The sequence below is a fragment of the Notamacropus eugenii genome, chromosome 2, assembly GCF_028372415.1.
Source record: "Notamacropus eugenii isolate mMacEug1 chromosome 2, mMacEug1.pri_v2, whole genome shotgun sequence".
In the NCBI taxonomy this organism is placed as follows: Eukaryota; Metazoa; Chordata; class Mammalia; order Diprotodontia; family Macropodidae; genus Notamacropus; species Notamacropus eugenii.
This window is the reverse complement of record NC_092873.1, coordinates 64,462,848-64,485,404: the sequence shown is the minus strand read 5'-3', so window position 1 is coordinate 64,485,404 and position 22,557 is coordinate 64,462,848. Positions and strand designations below refer to the sequence as shown.

Below are 22,557 nucleotides of genomic sequence, written 5' to 3'. Positions count from 1 at the left end.
GTTCGATACCCTCTCTATTGTACTACTTACTCTGCCTCCACATAAAGATGTAGGATCCTTCCTCAGAAGTTTAGAGGGACCTTAGAGGCCATTGTCCAAATCATTTCACAGATGAGGAAACTGAGGTCAGTCCCAGGCTGAGAGATCATGTGTGAGGCAGGATTCAACCTCAGGTCTTCTGGACCCCAAGTCCAAGTACCTGTCCTCTGTACTACACACTCAATAAGAGTCCAAGGCTACCCCAAAGTTTCAAGGGTGGTTTTGGTTAATTTTACTGCAACTCTGTTTTTTTCCTCTCAACTTTTTATGACTCTGCATTTTGCCATTTATTTATTTGGAAAGAAAAGGAACATTATTAAATCATATTTGTTATTTTAAATATGAGTCTCCCTCTATCTCCTATCCTGGAAGTGCAGAAGTTACCCACAGGCCCTATCTCATTTACTGATTGGCAGGGAAGCTGTGACTGGCTCTGTTTCCTGAGCCAGTTGGCCCCTCCATGGGCAGCCTGGTGTGCCTCCCTCCCTGCCCCACCTCCAGGCCTCAGCGTACTGGTCATGGACTCCACACAGATATACACTGCAGAGCAGCATTCCCGAGCTAGAGAAACCTACCGGCCTACCCCTGTTCCCTGGGCCCTGGGATTTCAGGCAGGAATCACCATGCCCACACCAGACTAGCCAGATCATGCTCTTCATCAAAGTGGCAGATCACCTGACCTTTCCTGAGCCTTAGTTTCCTCCTCTGTATAATGAGGGAGTTTTACTAGCAGACCTGAGGGTCTCTTCCAGGTTGACATTGGATTACTGAAATGGCCAGCTCCCCTTTCATGCAGCTGCCATATGCATGGAACCCAAATGTTTGTACGTGAAATCCTCCACATAAAGAGGGTGGTGGTAGGAGCCCCATTTTAGCTCTCAGGAAATTGAAACGCAAAAGTTACAGGCCTGGCCCAGGGTCATACCTGCTAGCAGGGATCTGAGGGGGGATTTGACCCCAGGACTTGGAGGCTCCAAGTTCAGCACTCTCCACCAAGCCACTCTGTCTTAGACATCTGGCCTTGCTGCCTACATCTGTGCTATGGATTGAGGCAACCTGCTAGGTAGGAAGAGGGCCGCTCTTGCAGTCAGAGCTCCTGAGTTCAAATCTGAGCTCGGGCTCAGCCTGGGTGATCCAGATGACTCACTTGCTTTCTGGGCCTCAGGATCCTCATTTGTAAAATGAGGAGATGAGAATGGGCAGCCTTGAAGCCCCTTGTAGGGTTCAAAAAAAGGAGCACATGGATTTGAGGTACTGGATTCTTTTCAGAACTTTCAGGAAACTAAGGAAAAAAGTATGGGAAGGGGAAAAATATCAAATCACTTCATTAGTCAGTCATTTTCAGATGTGTCCAATTCTCTGGGACCCCATTTGGGCTTTCCTTGGCAAAGATACTGGAATATTTACCATTTTCTTCTCCAGCTCATTTTACAGATGAGGAAACTGAGGCGAAGAGGGTTCAGTGACTTTCCCAGGGTCATACAGCTAGTGAGTGTCTGAGGTCAGATTTGAATGTAGGAAGATGAGCCTTCCTGACTCCAGACCCAGTGCTCTATCCACTGTACCTCCTGGATGACCCATTAAGTCACTGAAAAGTAAAATTAAATGCCTCATAGTCATCGTAGCACCTCAGTTTCTTCATCTGAAAAATGGAGGTGGGGGGACCCTCAATTGTCCTTGCACATCTATGCTCCTTGATGGGTTCTGAGCTCATACTATCCTTTCTCTTGCATGTGCAGAGAACTCAAAAGATTAAAGTGCAGCTTTACCTACCACCTGCACTGTGAGATGTTTTTATAACAATGGTTACTCTTAGTACTGACAACACGCAGTTGGAGCCCCATCAGGGCTTGGGGGAGAGGGGAGTATAGCCTATTTTATGAACTCAAAGCTCATTGGCTCAAAAAGGGAAAGTGGGACTTTGTCAGTGAGCCAGGTGACCTTGGGAGGTGGGAGGCAGGAGGGAAGATGGGTTTATTTGTTCTTGCCAGCTTAAAAAGATAACATTAAAGATATTTGAGAAATGTAGGGTGTGGTAATTGCCAGGGTGGAACAGGGCCTTGAGCAGTGTCTTGTACAGATTGCTGGAAGGATATGGAGATATTTAAACTGGAGAGCAGAAAGACTTAGGGGAGGTGGTAGCCCTCATGGAGGGCTTGACTGGGTTCTGCTTGGCGCCAGAGCGCCTAGCCCAAGCTAGGGGCTAGAATTTCCCCCTGGAAGATACAATCTTGATAAGAATGGGGACAGTCCAGAGGTGGATGGATGGGCAGCCCTGGAAGGTAAGGAGCTCCCCCTGATGGGAAATATTTCATAACCACTAGTCATGTCTGTGACAGAGATACTTCCTGGTCAAGTTGCTCTCCATGGCCCCGAGGGCCCATACAGCTCAGAAATTTCATTCACTCTGAGGTCACATCACAGTTACAAAAAAAGATTTGTGCAGTTTAAAAGTTGCCTTGCCTGACTTTACAATTTGAATGTTTAGGTGTCCAAAGACAAGAAAAATAAAGAAAACAATTTTGTAGGGTGAGTTCTTACTTCGTGTGTTATACAGCCCTGTGGTGGTCTGAAGCCTGTGGTACCCGGACCCTTTCTCAGAATGAGGTTTTAAAATGCCTAAAATGAAATAAAATTACAAAGGAAGTATTTAAATATAGTGATATTTTTTTAAAGTTCTTGAACCTCAACTTAAGAACCTGTGTCCTAGACTCAGATTTAGACCTGAAAGAAATCTTGGAGCCCACCTAATCTAAGCCTAGTTTCTTGAGGAAACTGAGGGCTTGGACTCAATGGCTTCTGGACTCCCTTGTTTCTCTGGATCTCCAAGCCTCCAAAATTGAGGGTTCTCAAAGAGCCCTCCCAGCTCTCACTGCTGGTGGCTGATATGGCATTGGATGAGTAAAAGTGGAGACCTCCCCGTCGGTAAGCCATGGGGAAGTCATCCTTCCTCTTCATCCTCCTCTTACTTTTTCAAAATAATAATACTTGACCATTCTGTAGTCCATTTTAGGTCTAGTCAGTCATTTACCAGCATTCCTTAAGTGCCAGTCACTTTGCTAGGCACTGAGGGTACAAGTGAAAAGAAGGAAACAATTCCACATTGACATTTTAGGATGATTTTCTTTTGGTATCCACTGTCAGAACAATCCTGGAAGGTAGCTGCTCTAGGTACTCATGTACCTGTTTTACAGAAGACAGGCTCAGGGAGGTAGTGACTTGCAGAGGCAAGATCTGAACTAGGTCTTCCTGATTGAGTCCCATCCTCTTGCCCTTCTGCCTCACTCATCTAGCTGTTTTCTTTGAAATCATCTTTGGGTTGGATGTTTGTCATGGTGGAATGGTAGCTCTGGAACTCGAAGCAACTTTAGAAGACAATTAGGCCGTCTCCTGTATTTTAGACATGAGGAAGCTGAAACCTAGGGAGATTGAATGATTCACCCTCAGATGCTCGAGTTAATAGTGCCAGAGCTAGGATTTGAACCCGTGTTGTTTGACTCCAGACGTGGCACTCTCTTCCTGCTGCTCCTCATTCAGATCTCTCTGCTTATTGTTGCTTCCCTCCCAGACCCCATGTTTTCCCTGTTTGTCGAGAATAGTACAGATGGCTCACTGACTCAGTTTACTCTTTTCCAGTGCCTTCCCCCAGTGCCTTGCTTGTGGACAATCCCACGCCTTTTGGAAATGCGAAAGAAGTGATAGCAATCAAGGACTACTGCCCCACCAACTTCACCACTCTGAAGTTCTCCAAAGGGGACCACTTGTATGTCTTGGATACATCCGGTGGAGAGTGGTGGTATGCGCACAACACCACAGAGATGGGCTACATCCCTTCCTCCTATGTACAGCCCATCAACTACCGCAACTCAACACTAAGTGACAGCGGCATGATCGACAATCTTCTGGACAGCCCTGATGAAATCGCCAAGGAGCTGGAATTGCTGGGAGGAGGGTGGACAGAGGAGAAGAAAAGTTCAAATAAAGCCCACAACAATAACCCTTTCTGGAATGGGGTGCAAACAAACCCATTTCTGAATGGGAATGTGCCCGTTATGCCCAGCCTGGAGGAGGTGGCTCCAAAAACAACAGTGGATTTACTGCTCTTTGACACAGAGGCACCACCATCTTTTACAACAACAGGTTCTGCAATGACCAATAGCATTGGCAATATTTTTGATGAACTGCCATCCACCAACAGACTCTCCAGTGCCGAGCAACCCGTCAAACGAGATAATCCCTTTTTTAGAAGCAAACGTTCATACAGTTTATCGGAGCTGTCTGTCTTGCAAGCCAAGTCTGAAGCCCCATCATCATCCAACTTTTTCACCGGATTAAAATCTCCAACCCCTGAACAATTCCAGAGTCGAGAGGACTTTAGAACTGCCTGGTTGAACCACAGGAAGCTGGCCCGCTCCTGCCATGATTTAGATCTGCTTGGCCAAAATCCTGGCTGGGGTCAGACTCAGCCTGTGGAGACAAACATCGTATGCAAGTTGGATTCATCTGGCGGGGCCGTCCAGCTCCCAGACACAAATATCACCATCCACGTTCCTGAGGGCCATGTTGCTCCTGGGGAAATGCAGCAGATTTCCATGAAAGCCCTGTTAGACCCACCCCTGGAGCTCAACAGTGACAAGTCTAGTACCATCAGCCCAGTCTTGGAGGTGAAACTGAGCAACATGGAGGTAAAGTCATTCATCATCTTGGAGATGAAAGTTTCAGCTGAAGTGAGACAGGACGTGGTCAGTAAGAGCACCGTGGCCTTGCAGTGTTTGCGCAGCGACATGAAGGAAGGGCCATATGTCCCAGTGCCATTAATGTATAACTGTGGAGACACAATCCAAGTTCACCTAGAGAACCTGGAACCTTGTATGTACATAGCTGTTGTGGCCCATGGACAGAACATTCTTTACCCTTCCACTGTGTGGGACTTCATCAGTAAGAAAATCACAGTGGGGGTGTATGGCCCCAAGCACATCCATCCTTCCTTTAAGACTGTGGTCACGATCTTTGGGCACGAGTGTGCACCGAAGACCCTGCTGGTAAGTGAGGTCACGCGGCAAGTCCATGGCACTTCTCCAGTGGCCTTGCAGCTGTGGGGGAAGCACCAGTTTGTTTTGTCCAGGCCCCAGGACCTCAAGCTGTGCATGTTCTCCAATATGACCAATTTTGAGGTCAGAGCCAGCGAGCAAGCCAAAGTCGTCAGGGGCTTCCAGATGAAACTGGGCAAGGTGAGCCGCCTGATCTTTCCCATCATGTCCCATGACCCCAATGACCTCTCAGATTTCACCCTGAGGATCCAGGTGAAAGACGATCAGGAGGCCATTCTCACCCAGTTCTGTGTCCAGACCCCGCAGCCGCCACCCAAGAGTGCCATTAAGACTTCTGGACCTAGGAGATTCCTTAAGAAGAATGAGATTGGAAAGATTATCCTGTCTCCTCTGGCTGCAACCACCAAATACCCAACATTTCAGGAACGTCCAGTGGCTAGCCTTAAGTTTGGAAAATTGCTTAAGACAGTTGTGAGACAGAATAAGAATCACTATTTGCTGGAATACAAGAAAGGAGACATCATAGCCCTGCTTAGTGAGGAGAAGATCAAATTAAAAGGCCAACTCTGGACAAAGGAATGGTACATTGGCTATTACCAGGGTAAGATTGGACTCGTGCACACCAAGAATGTGTTAATTGTAGGAAAAGTCAGGCCATGCTTTTTTTCTGGACCTGACCTTAGTACCAGTGTGCTTCTGGAACAAATTCTGAGGCCCTGCAAGTTTCTGACTTATATCTATGCCTCTGTAAGGACCTTGCTTATGGAGAACATCAGTAGTTGGCGGTCATTCGCAGATGCCTTGGGCTACGTGAATCTACCACTCACTTTCTTTTGCCGAGCAGAATTGGACAGTGAGCCTGAGCGGGTGGCCTCTGTCCTTGAAAAGTTGAAGGAAGACTGTAATAACACTGAGAATAAAGACAGAAAATCTTTTCAGAAGGAGCTAATGATGGTGAGTACTTGGCAGATTGTATTCCTTTGGGTTCACTTGGAAGGCATCAGGAAGCATTTGAGATTTAGCCAGTTGCCTCCATGCTCTTAATGGGTTGTCTTCTTTTAAACAGATCCTAGGAAAGCATGGCCAATCATGGTAATAATGCCCATTTCGTGGAGATTTCCAGGGGTTTTTGTTTGATCCATCACTGGCATCTGTGGATATTCTGACAGTTCTTACTTAGCATGCTTATTAATATGGAAATGTCAGTGATGGATGCACAATGGCCATGGAGGAACAGCTGGCGTTGATGAAACCATAGTTTTGAATAGTTGCTGGTTTCCAGCCTAAATCTCAGAATGGTTCCCGATTTCTGCCTGCGAGTCCAAGACAACATGCGCTTCAAAGGCAGCGCAGGGCTCAGGATGGTTGGGAGTTCTTGTTTTGAATCCCTTCATGTTGATTAAAAGAAGAAAAGCTGCTCAAATGCTGCCATGAGCAATTATCTGCTGTGACAGGTTGTTTATCTTTTAATAATGAAAAACCAAGGAAAGGAAGGGGAGACGTGACTGACATGGTGCTTGACAGTCAGGATTTAAGAACACAGCCATCAAAGGCCAAACTCACTAAATTCTCTCACTTCAAGAAAAGGTTCAGTGTTGACTTGTTGAGTGTGTGGATTATCAAGAGCCTACAGGCTTTGGTTCAGGTATGGCTCAAACAAGGTGGCCTGCTGAGTTCCCTTCCAACTCTGAGATTCTGTGATTTTATGGAATGTGTTTCTTTCAGGTAAGAAGAAAATCTAGACTCAAAATATACACTCCCCTCCCCCCCAAAAAAACACACACAGCAACAAAAACCCTTGGTGTGCCTATTAGTTAACTGCCTACAAATGCATTCTTGAAGTTCAGTAATACGTTTCTTTATAGTGGAAGAAATACCATCAATGTGTCCAAGGCCTTTGCCCAGTAGCAGAGAGTGGGAAGGGGATGGATATTGGGGGCTAGACCTGGCTCTCCTGCTAACTTGGTGTCATATTAGACAGTTTATTCTCTTTCTCTGGGCCTGTTTCCTCATCAGAAAACTGAGCAGGGTTGCACTAAAGATGCAACCGTTTAATACATCAGAGTTCTAATGCTTTTCTAGGATTTAAAAAATATGGAAGTGTTTGTACTTCTGTCCTCAATCATGAAATGTTTTTGAAATACCTGCTGTGTCATTAGATCATGAGTCTCTTGAGGACAGGGATCTGTCTTTTACCTCTTTTTATATCCTCAGCATTTAGCACAATGCCTGACAAACAGTAGGTGTTTAATAATTGTTTATTGATATACTCCCAATTCATACAACACAACTATTAAGTCAGCCCAGCCTCCCAGGAGCTGGAATGTAGGAACTGGTCAATGCAGCCAGTCGTCTTCACTCGTGCTCCTGGTATGTGGCCAGAGGACTGGGATGGGAGCCATTCCTTCTGCGCTTACTTCTCTTTGTATCCTTGGAAAAATAAGTCACTTTTCCCTGCTGGGCCTCAGTTGCCTTATATTCAAAGGGAAGGTATTTGATGATTCCTGGAGTTCCTTTTGGAGTTGGATGATGTAATCCTGTGCCTTGACTCTTTCTCCTTTTCTTGAATGTGCTGGTAGGGAGAACAGAAATTTCTCTTGCAAGATGGTTTGAGAGGAGGTGACCTGCCCTGAAATGCCAACCTACTGATCCATTATCAGAGCAGTTCATCAACAGACTTTACGTTTCAGCAGTCTACTGCCATTGGCCAAGCAGTAGACTTGGTACACAATGGGCATGTTGCTAGGGGACTCTGCTTTAAGGGGCCCTGTTTCCAAAGAGAACAGAGTCTATGCATATCAGTTTCCATGAGCTGCTGAACAGGTTGGGTATCAGAGCTCTCTGGAAAGCCACAGGCCTCTGGACCATATTAATTAACAGACCTTAAAACAGACAGAACAAATTTTCTTCTTCCAAGAAGGCCTTAGGCAGAGTCCCTCCTTACTTGTCAGTGTGGCTTCCTCAAGTCTAGGGATGCTGTCCAGGATGGGGCGAGTTTCCTTGTTTGGGGATAGGGAGGGATGTTTTCCAGAGACTTTCTCGTTTGGAAGAGGTGTTAGAGGCCCCTTTGGGTCATGGGTAATGAGTCAAATCCATTAGTTAGTAAGCTGCTTTCTGTCAGATTAGTGAGGTTTCCATCCCTTTATATATCCTTGTGAAAGTTAGGGAGGGTCATTAAGAAGAAGGTGTGATTGTGCTTCTTGGCAGCAGAGACTAGAGCTGGGACTTCAGAGGCCATCTGGTCAAACCTCCTTCACAGAGGAGTAAACTGAGACCCAGAGAGACTGAGTGCCTCTTCCAAGGTCACATCCAAAAAGTCAGAGGTGAAATCCAGGCTCAGTCCTTTGTCTTGCCATGTGTAGAAATGGTCCCTGCACTGTGACTTCTTGTCCATAGGCCTTCCTCCCTTGTTCTCTGGGACTGTGCAGGCCTGTGGAGAGAACCCCAACCTTTTGCATGGATTAGTTCATTTTGCTCAACTGATTTTATTTTTAATTTGTTATTCTTTGCCAGAGAAGGCTACGTTAGGAAATGCAGGTGATGAAAAAACAAGATTTTATTAAAAATGTATCATTAAAAAGCACTCCCAAGTCAGAGGCAGTGTAGCCTAAGGGATAGAATGGGGCCCCTGCATCAAGAAGAGCTAGGTTCACACCTGTCCTCTGACACATACTGACTGTGATGCTGGCTCAATCACTTAATCCCTTAAGACTCTAAGGTTCAGGATGGTGGCCCAGTGTAGAGGGAGGTTTCTCACTGGAAGCTCCCTATACCAACAAAATCACAGACTTGGTGTCTGCTCCCCTAGCTCCATCCTCCCCTCAAAGCTGTGCTCAGAGCAGATTATGATTCTCCTTAGGACTGAATGGGATTATGTGTGACTTTGCACCTCCCTGGCCTGGCCTGCTTAGTGCAGCCCAAGTTGACATTTGTTTTCTTGGCTGGCACATCATCAGCTTACAGCTCACTGAGTTCCCTGAGTCTGCGCGTGTGTGTGTGTGTGTGTGTGTGTGTGTGTGTGTGTGTGTGTGTGTGTGTGTGTGTGTGTGTGTGTCTAGATAGATGTACATATAAATATATATATGCACATACCTATGTATATACATATGTATATATGTGTGTGCACACATACCTACATACACGCACACACACACACACAAGGGACATCCCTGAGATTCTTGGTGAAGATCCAGGAGCAAGAAGTCTCTACAGCTAGGTCCTGACGATATAAATAATGAATCCAGGGATGTGGTCATTCGAATTCACACTGCATATTTCCATTGGGCTGCAACGAATAACCATATTTTACAAAATTTGTCCGGCCTAACACCGTGGGCTGCCTGGGTCCTCTTACCTGTCTCAGGTCTTTGGTGGCCAGCTGGATAAACATACAAGAGAAGAGACCTCCAGAGTCAAACAGAGGTGTAGGCTTTATTCTGGATACAAGCTACATGTCAGCATGCAGGGCTAGTGCTCCCCATGGGAGCCCCTTTCTCCCTCCCAAGGAGCAAGGAAGAGCAACAACAACCCTTTAGGCTTTCCTGTCCCCATTTAAGCTCTCCCAGCTGCATAGTTCGCTCGTGAACACCGTGCATGCTCTCAGCCCCTTAGCTAATTAACAAAAGGTGTGCTTAGACCATGGACCAATCTCAAGGGTGGGATGCTCTCCCCAGCAAGTTTCTCTGGGGGGACTCGTACCTGACCCGAGACCGTTTCACATGAGAACTGAGCTTACATTAACAAAAATTAGTGCTTGGAATGGTGCAAATCTGAATACATGGGGCCCCTACACAAGGTTCAGTACTTGCATTCATTGACACCAAGCTGTTCCTACCATACATTGGAAAGCAAGGGGAATCTGGAATTGAAAGACCTGAGTGTCCAGGCAGGAGGAGACACCTTGAGGGCTTTTTATTCTTTTTAATTTCTTTTTTCTCAGTTACATGTAAAAATATTTTCAACATTCTTTTTAAAGAAAATTGAGTTCTAAATTCTCTGCCCCCTCCCTTCTAGAGATGGCAAGCAATTTGATATAGATTATATATGTATACTCATACAAAATGTATTACCATATTAATCGTTCTAAGAATGAAAACACAGGAAACCTTGCAAAACAACAACAAAACAAGAAGAATATGGTGAGAAAAAATTCAGGCTCCATCAGTTCTTTCTCTGGAGGTGGAGAGCGTCTTTTCACCATAGGTTTTTGGATTTGTCTTGGATCATTATGTTGCTAAGAATAGTTGAGTGATTCAAGTTGATCACCACACAATGTTGCTATTAATATGTCCGATGTTCTCCTCGTTCTGCTCACTTGTCTTTATATCAGCTCATATAAGTCTTTCCAGGTTTTTCTGAAATCATCCTGCTCATCATTCTTATAGCACAATAATATCCCATTGCAATCATATGCCACAACGTGGTCAGCCATTCCCCAGTTGATGGGGATCCCTTTAATTTCTAATTCTTTGCTGCCACGAAAAGAGCTATAATAAGTATTTTTGTATATATGGATCCTTTTCCTTTTTCTGGGTCAAAAGGTATGTGTAGTTTTATAGCCCTTTGTGGATAGTTCCAAATTGCTTTCCAAAATATTCACAACTCTGTCAAGAGTGCATTAGTGTCCCACATTCCCTCCAACATTTTGTCATTTTCTTCTTCTGCCATATCAGCGAATCTGACAGGTGTGAGGTGGTACCTCAAAGTTGTTTTGATTTCCATTTCGCTAATCAATAGTGATTTAGAGCATTTTTCATATGACATACATATATATGTGTGTGCACGTATGCATACATATGGGTATCTTTCTTTGTCTGAAAACTGCCTGTTCATTTCCTTTGACCATATATCAATTGAAAAATGACATTCTCAGGACTAGCTTTTGCTTTTTTATCTGCCAGGCTTAGCACACTGCTGGGCAAACAGTAGGTGCCTAGTAAAGGCTTAATGTTACTGAACTAGTATCACATATAGTAGACCGATCTATAAAGAAAAGGACTGAGAAAAGACTCTCCCTTAGATAAAGCAAATGAGATATAGTTAGTACAGTTTGGAGAGAATAGTTTGAGTCATGAAGTTTGAAGTCAGAATGTAAAGGATTTAGGAATGAGTGAGAGTAAAGGGAGGACGTGTGTAGACGGCCCTCTCAGGTTTAGTTGACAAAAAAAGGAGCTTGAGTTGGTGGTAGGGTCCAGTGAATGTGTTTTGTTTGTTAAAAGTTTGGGGAGGTAGTTATAGTTTCAGGCATCTGGGAAGGAGCTAGTAGCCAGAGAGAAGCTGAAGATCACAGACCGGACAAGTGAGGTTTCATCTACTGGAGAAAATGTGATTAAGTGAAGAAGAAAGATTGGCTGTCTGTGTCAGAGACTGACAAAAGACGGGGGAAGAGATGATGTTCATGGGTGCTTTGATTGGGTCAGAGGGTGGGTGAGCTGTGGGGGATCAGGGAAGGAGAAAGATTGCAAATAGCTTCTGTGGGGAGAATAGGGGATTAGGAAAGATCCAAATGGTTGCCTTGCCATAGTGAGGGCCCAGTTGGATAACATGATTTGTACCATGTAGGGCTGTGAGTCTTTCTCCAGCAGATTTCTCTGTAGCTTTGGATTAGTAGAGTGGTGGGTGCATTTCTTTGATCGTTAGTGATTTGGAACACTTTTTTTTCTGCTTGCTGATGACTTGCCTTTCTTCTTTTGAGAACTCCCTCTCCATAGCTTTTGATCATTCATCTACTGGGGAATGCCTTCTTCTTATATTCTTATCCATTCTCTTTAAAGGAATAAAGATTATTTATTACCTAATAAAGATTAGATGTTTAGCATAGAAAGAGGCTCGAAATTCTCAGTTCCCTGTCCCCTTTCTGATTCTGCTTGCTTTGAATTGGTTCGGATTTATATTTTATTCATACCACTTGTTTTTCCATCACCATAATTCCTGATATATCCCTTTTCTCTCCACCCCTTGTAATGAAGAATTTTAAAACAGAACAAAAGCTGTAAAGTAAAAAGATTCAATGCTCACTACCCCGACTTGCATTGATTTTGCTCGTGCTAAAAAAGCTTTTGGGCTTTACGTCATTGGAACTGTCTTTTTTATCGTTTCTGATCATCAAGTGTTCCTTCCGCTTCACTGTCTTGCCTCCCTCTGGCTTACTCTTTAACCCTTCCTGTACCCCTACCCCCATGCCTATCAGAAGCAGACTGGCATGGATCATAGAGGGAGACAGGAAGTTTCTGGTCATTCAGCTCTATTCAGTAGCCTCAACTTCCCCATGCTTCAGGGCTCCTGAGTTCTTAAGGGTTCCTCCAAATACTTCAGTCTTATCCTGTGATCTTGCCATCCTCACTGCAGTCCTCATTAGAACCCACCTGGACTGGACCAGGAGCCCTCTCTTTCCACCGCACCTGCCTACCCTCTGGAAATGTCACTCCTAAAAAATCTTTATTGGGGCCCAGTTGCCTAAGATATCAAAATATACAATCTTTTTTCTCTGATATTCAGTCAATCAAGATAGCACCTTCCCTTCTCAGCCTTATTTCAGATTATATATTCTCTTTTATAACCAAAGTGCAATAATATCTCTGTAACAGAGAAAAATAATACAGGGGAAAAATTCTCCCTGGGATCATTTCTCTCTGCCCTCTTTCCTCTTTGTGCCTTGGCTCAGGCTGCTCCTTGGAACAGAAATGTTCTTACTTTCTCTTTTTGTCATTTGACTTCCTATCCATCTTTTTGAGTATAAGTTCAATGCAGCCTCTTTCAGAAAGCCTTCCCTGGTCTCTGTCTTCCTCCTTGCTTCACCTGGGGCTTCTTTGTCACTACCAGCCCCACCCCTGACCCCATTTTAAGCCAGTGTGAGGTACTGATTAAAGGTCACCATATTGCCACTAACTAATTGGTGTGAAAATGTCAATGAGTCACTATTCTTCTGCAAATGGGAATGACATCCCCAAACATTTTTGAGGGGGTCCATCTAGCAATTCCCAAGACTTCCTTTCTCCTAGTTCAGATGGGAAATGGGGGAAGGGTGATGTGACTAAAATAAAATATTGACATGTTTTTGGCCCCATGTCTTGAACTGAAGATGATGGCCTATTAGTACCAGCCCCTCTCATGGTAGAATTGAAAGTGTAATGCTTTGCGAACCTTTGTTACAAGAGCTCGCACAATTTCACGCCAATAATTAGATTTCGCTCAGGCTGAAAGATGAAGATGAGATTAAGGAGACTGAGCTTGGCTAGTGACTCACCAAACAGATTGATTATTTGTTCGTTATGGCAGATTGAGAGCCCTCTTTGCCAGGAAATGTGGGCTCTAAAAATTGAACTTCAGCCTTGACTGATTCCTGATCCATCAAGTTTTTTTTTAATTTGTTTGCTCATATATGTAAAATATGTAAGTATATATATTTTACTTATATTTTGAATATATATATATGTATATGTATATATATATATATTCAATTATCAAGCATTTACTTTTTCCTCCTCTCCATCTTCCCCCACTCACTGGAGAAAAAAGGGAGAATGAATCAAAAAAGAAGGAAGGAGGGAGAGAAGTCAGAGAAGAAAAGAAGGAAAGAAACGTAGTGCCAGAGAATTGTAGTCAAGCCAAACAGATTGCCACATTGGCCCTGTGCCCAGATGTGGGTCTCATTCTGCATTAGCCCGTGGTCTCTCTGTCCTGTGGTAGCCAGTGTTCTCCTTCATCTCTTCACTGGAAGGAATCATGTTGTAGTGTCTGGATCTTAGGCAGTTTAATCTTAGCTTTTAATAAGTCGTGACTGTGATGGGCAATGCAACACAATGTACATTTCTCTTCATGCAGGTAGCAGACCAGGTCTGTGCCAGATGGAAACAGTAGCTTGGCAGGTTCCCTGAGCAGGCTGGCGAGGGTGCTGACCTTGTCTAACAAAGTGGCTGATCCTCAGGGGAGGGCTGATTTGTGTGTGTATCCATGGTAATGCCTCATGTTTGCAGCTCATCCTCTCTGATCCTCAGAACAGCACCTGCCCAGGAACCCACCTGCCTGGATGTTTGTCTTGGAGTATTTGGACAGGTGCCTATTACTTGTTTTCATTGTGTTTTTAGAGAATTATGCAAGTTCTGTGGTATGGCCATGGTGGTGGTGGTGGGTGGCCCATTCTCATCCCCCTTGTTGGGAGATGGGTCACAGTTTACCACTTGGTGTAAGAAGGGGGGCTCCATGGAGGGCAGGGTGTGGAGGTGGAGAGCCAAGGATTCCTTCTCTCCCACTTATCTGTACTTTTGGGCAAAGCACTGAGCTTGGGCTCCCTCTGCTTGGACCTGTTTGATCTAGCTTATCAAATTTACAGAATTAAAAGCACTATTAGAATTAATATTTTCCATTAACAAAAATCTGTTGTTCTCTCTCCCACTTAGCTCTCCTCCCCTACCACCACTGGAAAACAAAACAAAAAAAGGGAGAAAGAAACCCTTGTAACAAATAGGCAGTCAAGTAAAGCCAATCCCTCCAGTTGCCCAGACCCCCTCCCTTCCCTGTTTGGAGGTGGGTAGCTCATTTCCTCACGTGTCTTCTGGAGTTCTGGCTCCCAAACCCCGTCCAGCTCACCCGCTCATAATTAATAAACGAACAACACATGAGAGTTAGATGGGCACATATTGAGCTGGAATATGGAGGCCCAAGAAGGAAAATTTTATTTTGATGGTCTTTTCTTACACTGTTGTTACCTTCCCAAAGTCCAAGTCAGTGCAGTTAACAGCTTGACAGCTGAGGCCTGTGATTTAGCAGCATTTTTAGTGGGGAAAATTTGAGGGTGTCTGATAATTCAGTTAATGGCTCCCCACCCCCTTCCTTACTCGACTGCACTGGGAAACATCAGCAGATGATCATAGGAAATGGTGGTCCTGGGATGAAGGTGAAAAGAATCTAGAAGGTAGGGATGGGGAGGAGCTGTGTTCCAGGCGGTGCATGGCCCTAGATACAACCAATGCCTGGAATGTAGAGACGGTATTCAGAGAAGGAGGGGCAGAGGAGATGTCTGTTGACCTTCTGGGAAATGTCACAACTTCAAGGCCAAGCTGGGATGTTTGAATTTGATCCTATCAGCAATAAGGAATCCAGGGAAGGGTGCACATATATGTGATTTCATTTATTGTTTAGGATTTGGAGTGGGGGGAGTGAAATAGTCAAAGTCATGAGGTTTTATCGGAAGACAGGCATCTGTATACCTATATACCTGTATACCTGTACAGACTTTGAAAGAAAATTAAAGAACTTGTAGGAGGAATGTCTCCAAGGGAGTTTTTTTTCTTCTTAATTTGATAGACTTTAAAGGGGAAGAAAAATCCGCACCAAGCACTTTGCTGCTGAGGGCCTGGGAACCAGCCCTGGACTGCCCTCCTCCATGGTGCTGTGTGGTGGTGCCCAGTGAAAGATAGCTTCATTCAGGCACTGGGCCATCCATTCATCTTAGACTCTACCTGGCCTCAGTTGCATCCCCTTTCAGTGCACAGCTTCTGGACCCCTGCCAGATGGTGTGGGCAGTTACCAGTTACCAAAGCCATTAGCATTTCTTGGAACCCTTGGGTTTTTGGTTGCAAGTAAGAAAGCTATCATCCTTACTTGTCCCTCTCGTCCCCAGATTCTGCAAATATGCAAATAATGCTCTTTGACTTGGAAATCTAATGGTAGCTCAGCAGTGAGTGTGGAGAGACATTCCCCAGAGTTTTGTTCTTCCAAAAGATTTACAAGTCAAGTCTTGGCAAAGTGTGGAAGGCAATATAATACATAGGATGAATTGGATCCCCAGTGTCCTCTGGAAAGGATGCTTCCTGATTCCATCCTATCATCCTGATAGCCTTTCTTGATGTGACTTCAAGGGTAACTTGAAAAAGCCAGGCCTGGATGTAGTAACGCTTGGATTCCTGGCAAAGGTCTGCCATGCAGGAGCTGCGTGGCCTTGACGATAATCATAATAGATGATGGCTATTAGGTAGCCCTTTAAAGTTTGCAAAGCACTTAACAAGTATTGTCTCATTTAATCCTAACAAGGTTCTTGGGGGTAAGTACTGCTATTAGCTTCATTTTACAGATGAGGAAACTGAGGTTGAAAGAGGTTAATGACTTGCCCAGGATGACACAGCTAGAAAGTATCTGAGGCCAAATGTGAACCAGGTCTTCCTGATGCTCAAGTCCTGTGCGCTAACCAATGGGCCACCTAGCTTCAGCATGCTTGCCTTGGTATTCAAAACCCTATATACGTGTCTTCTGGGAGCAATGTCACTTCTGCTTTGTACTACCTGTGAGGCTAGCTTGGATCTGAAGCCCGATGGCTGTATGTGGTGTGGTTGTCTTGGGGGCCCAAAGCCTCATGACTGTATTCTTGTCTCTCTAGGCCTTGTTGAAGATGGACTGTCAGGGCCTTGTGGTCAGACTCATCCAGGACTTTGTGCTCCTGACCACGGCGGTTGAGGTGGCCCAACGATGGAGGGAACTGGCCGAAAAGCTCGCCAAAGTATCCAAGCAACAGATGGATGCTTACGAATCTCCACACCGAGACAGGAATGGGGTGGTTGACAGTGAGGTGAGGAGGGACTTCGTCATTCACTCAGGTGGCACTGGATGAAAATGCTCCTGTGCATGGCAGCTGCTCAGGGGTCTTGGGAGGAAGAATTCAATGTTCAAGCAGCCCCAGTGGAGGGGTGTGGTTTTCTTTTGAGCTCAGCTGCCCCTATAAGGGGTGGATATTTATAAGTTTTATTCTTTGGGCTCAAAGATGGCTCTTTTCACTTAGCCACTAGTTCTTCTAGGCATATGATAAGTATGACCTAGCCTGTTTTGCATTTCATCTTTAGATCAGGCCTTTTGGCTTTACATAAATAGACTTTTCAAATAGATTTAAGTTCCTTACTTGGGTCTTACTGTAGAAATATACCATTGAAATAAATAATGGCTTATAGAATCTCAATAGAAATCCCTTATGTTAGATTGAAGCAGTGAGAAGGTCTCTTAGATCTCTCATTGTACTGTTTCTAATTTTCTGGCATGTGGACTTGACCCTAAATTTGAAAAATAGTCAGCCCAGGATTAAAGAAATCTTGGTGTAGGATTTGAAGCAGAGGACCTGGGTTTGAGACCCACACTCAGCCACAAGAGATCAAGGCCAATCCCCATCACTTTGTTGAAAGAGTGTCTTCTATAAAGTGATGATAGTCAGTAACTGCTTCAAGTGACTTTAGTCAGACGTCTCCTTAGAAGATTCCAAAGACTTCTATCTGCTGTTCACCTCTCAACTACTTCATCCCTAAAATGGGAACATTTTATACACTTACTTTGGTTAAAGATAGAGATGAAATCCTAGTTCTCAAGCATCCTAACCTTGTCCCTTTCCCTCTTTGCCTTGGGCTAACATTCTAGGCCATGTGGAAGCCTGCATATGACTTCTTACTGACATGGAGCAATCAGATTGGGGACAGCTACCGGGATGTCATCCAAGAGCTTCACCTGGGCTTGGACAAGATGAAGAACCCCATTACCAAGCGTTGGAAACATCTCACGGGGACCCTAATCCTAGTGAACTCCCTTGATATACTGAGGGCAGCTGCCTTCAGTCCCGTGGACCATGAAGACTTTGCCATCTGACACGTGGACTTTTCCCATCATGCTACTTTCTCTTTATGATGAATGGCCTTCAGCCCAGGGTGGAACTGAAGCTGACAAGCAAGCCAGTCATTACAGACTAGAAGGCTCTGCTCCACACCGGTACCATGGTCAAGGACTAAGCCTCTCCAAGTCCTACTCTTTCTCATCCCACTCCTGCTCCTTCCTTTCTGTTCTCCTAACCCAGGAACATCCTGAAGAGCTTTTCTACTGTATATTATTGCCAATCAAACAAACTTTCTACTTGTAAAGCATAAAATGAAAAATCATGTTTTTTATAGATATTTGCAAAAAAACATACAGAATATCTAATTTTTTAATAGACAAAAGGAAAAAAAAAATAAAACCACTCATGAGGTGGGAAAGATGTGGACTTTTTTCAGATGTATAAAGACTTTTTTTTTTAAATTATGGTATACGTTGTTTTCCTTTGATGATCCTGTAAATATATATTTAAAAAAGAGTCCAGTGGGCCACTCTCTCCTTTTGACTCCCCTACCCAGTTTTGCATTTCAGCTCCATGAGCCTGACAGAACTATTAACCCAGGGTGATTAGGTTGATGGAGTAGATGCTGGTTTCGAAGGTCCTGAGAGAGGGAAGTAATGGTTTCTGAAAAGCCTTTCACCAAAAGACTGGTTTACACTCATTTGAGAGTGCCACAGGCCCTGTTCTTTGGGGTTTTGTACCATTGGAGTTTTGTTCATTTGAGGATTTTTTGTAGTGCAAATCAACCAGTACACCTGTGAGCTTTAGCTGGAAGGGTTGCAGCTGACCTTATTATAATCATGCATAGTTCCCAGAAGAGGTGTTGTTACTGGTCATCAAGAAGCACCTGGGGGAAGACCACCTTTTACTCGGTGGAGGGGTTGTCTAACCTAATGCAGAACTCCTGTCCTATATTTGGTATAGCTGGCAACTCTAAAGACAGATCCCTTTTATACTTTACAGTCATGGATTACCCAGCAGTGAGAAGCCACTGGAATCTTTCTCCCTTAGATCATGCAGGCAAACCGGTCCTTAAAAACCTCATCACATAGTCAGTGGACGTGATTGGGAGAAAAATATCCCTCTAGACTCTGGCTTGTTTCCAGATGCAACATCTGGCAACCTCTTCCTCATCATTAATATCAATGTATTTGGAGGCAGCCAGATTAGTGGGACCATTTGATGGTAATTCCTTGGACACTTTGGGAGCTCCATTTGCCAAGTTAATGACACATAACTTTGGTCCCTTGGGAATCCCACCAGTGTTCTTTGTTCCCCCTGTGGGCCCTTGGAAATAGTGGGTATGAAAAGTATTTTAGCACAATGAGGAGATGTGATTTTGAGTGAGAAATATATTATTTTCAGAAATGGAAAATGGTACCCCACATAGTCAAAATCAAGTCCTTGGTTGAAACTAAGGCTTAAAAATCACGACAAAAGAAAACTTTTGTGCATTTTGAAGCAAACTGGGGTGAGTGTGTGTGCAGGTTAGTGGCTGGTCTCCATGTTCAGGTGACTAGTGGCTGGGTCTAGGAAGGGGAAAGATGGCATAGGACTGACCCAGTGGATGCTAAGGAGCCCATTTCATATTCAAGGAGAACGATCCCCTTCATGACAAAAGATACAGAAAGCTTTGCTCCCTGGCCACCCACTTAATCTCTGCCCTGATGGTATTGGCTTGTCTTTCTTCTGGGCCCTGGTGGTAATCCAGAGCATCTGGGATCACAATTAATGAAAACCTGCCCCAATCTAGTGCCTGGAGTGATTTTCCACTGTAAATCAAGCAGATGTTTCCAAATAATGGAACTGGTTTCCTCAGTCAAAATGAAAAAGATGTCTCTGATTCTCCCTGACCATTTCCAGAAGAGCCTTCCTCCCACCACCAACCACTCCAGGGGACCCTAGGCTTCATTTCATACCTTCTCCCCAAAGAGAAAAAAAATGGCCGTTTGCACCTTAAACACATCTTTTCCTCAGGGGCTTCGAGTAGTTTCCTATGCAACTTACCTTGTAGCACAACCAAAATTCACCAAGTTGCAGAAGCTTTTCTTTGAATGTTATAATCTGTTGAGTGTTGTTTTTCTGCACCAAACCAAAATCGAAATAAAATTCAAATGAATCAGCTGTGGCCTCATTTCTGAAAGGGGGAGGGGAGGTGCTAGGGAAAGGGAGGGAGAAGGGCCATTCCAAGAAGCCATTTTTTTTCCCCTTGAGATTGATGCAATAACCGTCACATTCTTCATGTGGTACAGATGAGCTGTGGGAGTGATTTTAGAAGCAGTGGAGTAGAGCGGAAATAGTGCTGTATTCAGAGTGAGTGTTTGGGGGCTTGAATCTTGGCTGATCTACTTACTGCCAGTGTGGTCTTGGACAAGTATCTTCTCTAAGCCTCAATTTCCCCTTCTTTGAAATGAGAGGATTGAATAAGAAGGCCTCTGAGGTCCTTTCCAGCTCCATGTCTGTCTGTGATCCTACCTGGGTGAACTTGGCCTAGTTGGTTGGTTGGTTATTGTCCTTCATTTTCAAAGAGGACCAAAATGACAACACTATGATAAAGTGAAGTTTCATTGTGTCTGACTGGCTGATTAGACCCAAACAAGCTCGGAATGCTCTACCACAGATTGGGCACAGACAGTCCACATGAATTTTGGGGAGTCCATATGAATGTTGGGGGTAGATACTCCAAATTTGCACATCCTATGTTTACTTTGTGCTGTCTCAATTCTGCTTTGCTAATAGAGCACAGCACCCTTTCTGATGTGGACACTCCTTGCTGAGTGGTGGGCCAGTGTCTCCCATGTTGCACAGTCAAATCTAAAGTTCTTGAGAGAGACCTAAGAGTGTCCTTGTATCACTTCTTCTGACCACCATGAGATCGCCTGCCCCATGTGAGTTCTCTGTAAAATAGTCTTTTTGGCAAGCGTACATTTTGCATTTGAACATCATGGGCAGTCCATTGGAATTGCGCTCTCTGAAGCATAGTTTGAATGCTTGGCAATTCATCTCGAGCAAGGACTTCAGTGTCTGGTACCTTATCCTGCCAGGTGATCCTCAGTTGGCCTAGTAAATTTTTATCTAAAGACTCAGTTTCCCTCTGTAAAATGTGGGGATTAGGCTAGATGTCCCCAAGGTCCATTCCATCTCTAGACTTGATCCTATGCATGATCTCCATCAAGTCACATCACACCTTTGGACCTCAATTTCCTCATTTGTGAGATTAGGTTGGCTTTAGCCCTTGGGGTCCCTTCCAGCTCTCTCCGTAAGCTTAAGGGCCCCTGTCTTGTCTACTTTGTGTTTTCCATTGTGTCCCGACCTTGATCCTATGGTGACCATGCAACTTGAGTCTATGATTCAGTCACTGGGGTCACAAACTCCCAGCCCAGGGTGTTCTTATTTAGTAGTTCTCTTGTGAAGGATCAGATGAGATCCTGTAAAGGTTTCGGTGTACTTCAAAGTGATACAAACACACACAAATACACACACACACACACACACACACGTACATGTAGTCACTATAATCTATAAAGATATACAACCTAAAAAAAGAAATCCCACTGTAGAGTTTGATGCCAACAGATGCTGGGCATGTCTCTGGTTAGCTCTGACACTTCTAGGTTTATAACTGAAAGGGACCTTAGATACCACCTCATTTGACCTCATTTACAGAGGAGGAAACAGGTCCAGAGTCAGAAAGTGACTGAGCCAGTGTCCCATGACTAGGAAACTGCAAATCTGAAATTCTTCTCAGGTATTCCACCTCCCCCTGCAGCCGATGGATGGAAACATCCTACCTTTTTTCAAGTTCCCAATGTTCTCCATTGGTTAAGCTGCTTACATGGAGAAGAAAGGATGAAAAGACATGTCTTAGCTACCTCCAGTGTACTGGGTATAAATGAGCTAGAAAATGCCTCAATTTGTACATTTTTGTTTCTCCTGTTTGGAAACTGCTACTCAGTCTCTGGCATCTGAGTTGAATTCCTACCTCCAACATGATCAAGGTAAGCCGGGCTCAGTCCCTTCACTTTTCTGGGCCTCAGTTTTGCCATCTTTTATTAAGGAGGTTGAGCTGAATAACCCCTGATGTCATCCCAGCTCTAGATCTATGGCAATGATAATGGTGATGACATTTCTTTTTTCAAAATATAATTTATTTGTTTTCAATTTTCTACAACCACTTCTAGAAGTCTTAGATTTTCTCTGCCTCGCTCCTCCCTTGGTTCTTGAGATGGCATGCAATCTTATATGGGCTCTATACACACATTCTTATTAAACACATTTTCACATTGGTCATGTTGCATGAGAAAAAACAAAACAAAACAAGAGAAAATGATCTGCTTCATTCTAGGATCCAATTCCATAGTTCTTTGTCTGGATGTGAATGGCATTTTGCCTCAAGAGTCCATTGGGAATGTTTCAGGTCCTTGCATTGCTGTGAAGGGCTAAGTCTACCAGAAAAAAATCCTCTTCACACTGTGATTGTTGCTGTGTACAATGATCTCCTGGTTCTGCTCCTTTCACTCAGCATCAGTTCATATAAGACCTTCCAGGCCTATCTGAAGTCTTCCTATTCATCGTTTCTTATAGCACAATAGTATTTCATTACATTCGTATACTACAGTTTGTTCAGCCATTCCCCAGTGGATGGGCATCCCTTTGATTTCTAGTTCTCGGCCATCACAAAAAGAGCTGCTATACATATTTTTGTACATGTGGGACCCTTTCCCATTTTTATGATCTCTTTGGGATACAGTCCTAGAAGCAATATTGCTGTGTTAAAGGGTGTTTACATTTTTGTAGCCTAATTGCTCCCCAGAATGGTTGGATCAACTCACAGCTCCACCA

General features: G+C 44.2%; 1 protein-coding gene across 2 annotated transcripts in view; it reads left to right on the top strand.

Annotated features, from left to right (window-relative positions):
- The window catches only part of SH3BP4 (SH3 domain binding protein 4), a 126,097-nt gene extending 106,260 nt beyond the window's left edge, over positions 1 to 19,837 (top strand). For both annotated transcript variants that reach the window (XM_072640690.1, XM_072640691.1), the window contains exons 4-6: positions 3,676 to 6,044; positions 16,465 to 16,653; positions 17,487 to 19,837. In XM_072640690.1, the coding sequence (XP_072496791.1) occupies positions 3,676 to 6,044; positions 16,465 to 16,653; positions 17,487 to 17,711 (2,783 nt within the window). In that variant the 3' untranslated portion in view covers positions 17,712 to 19,837. The remainder of the gene's footprint in view (positions 1 to 3,675; positions 6,045 to 16,464; positions 16,654 to 17,486) is intronic.
- Positions 19,838 to 22,557: the final 2,720 nt, after the last annotated feature.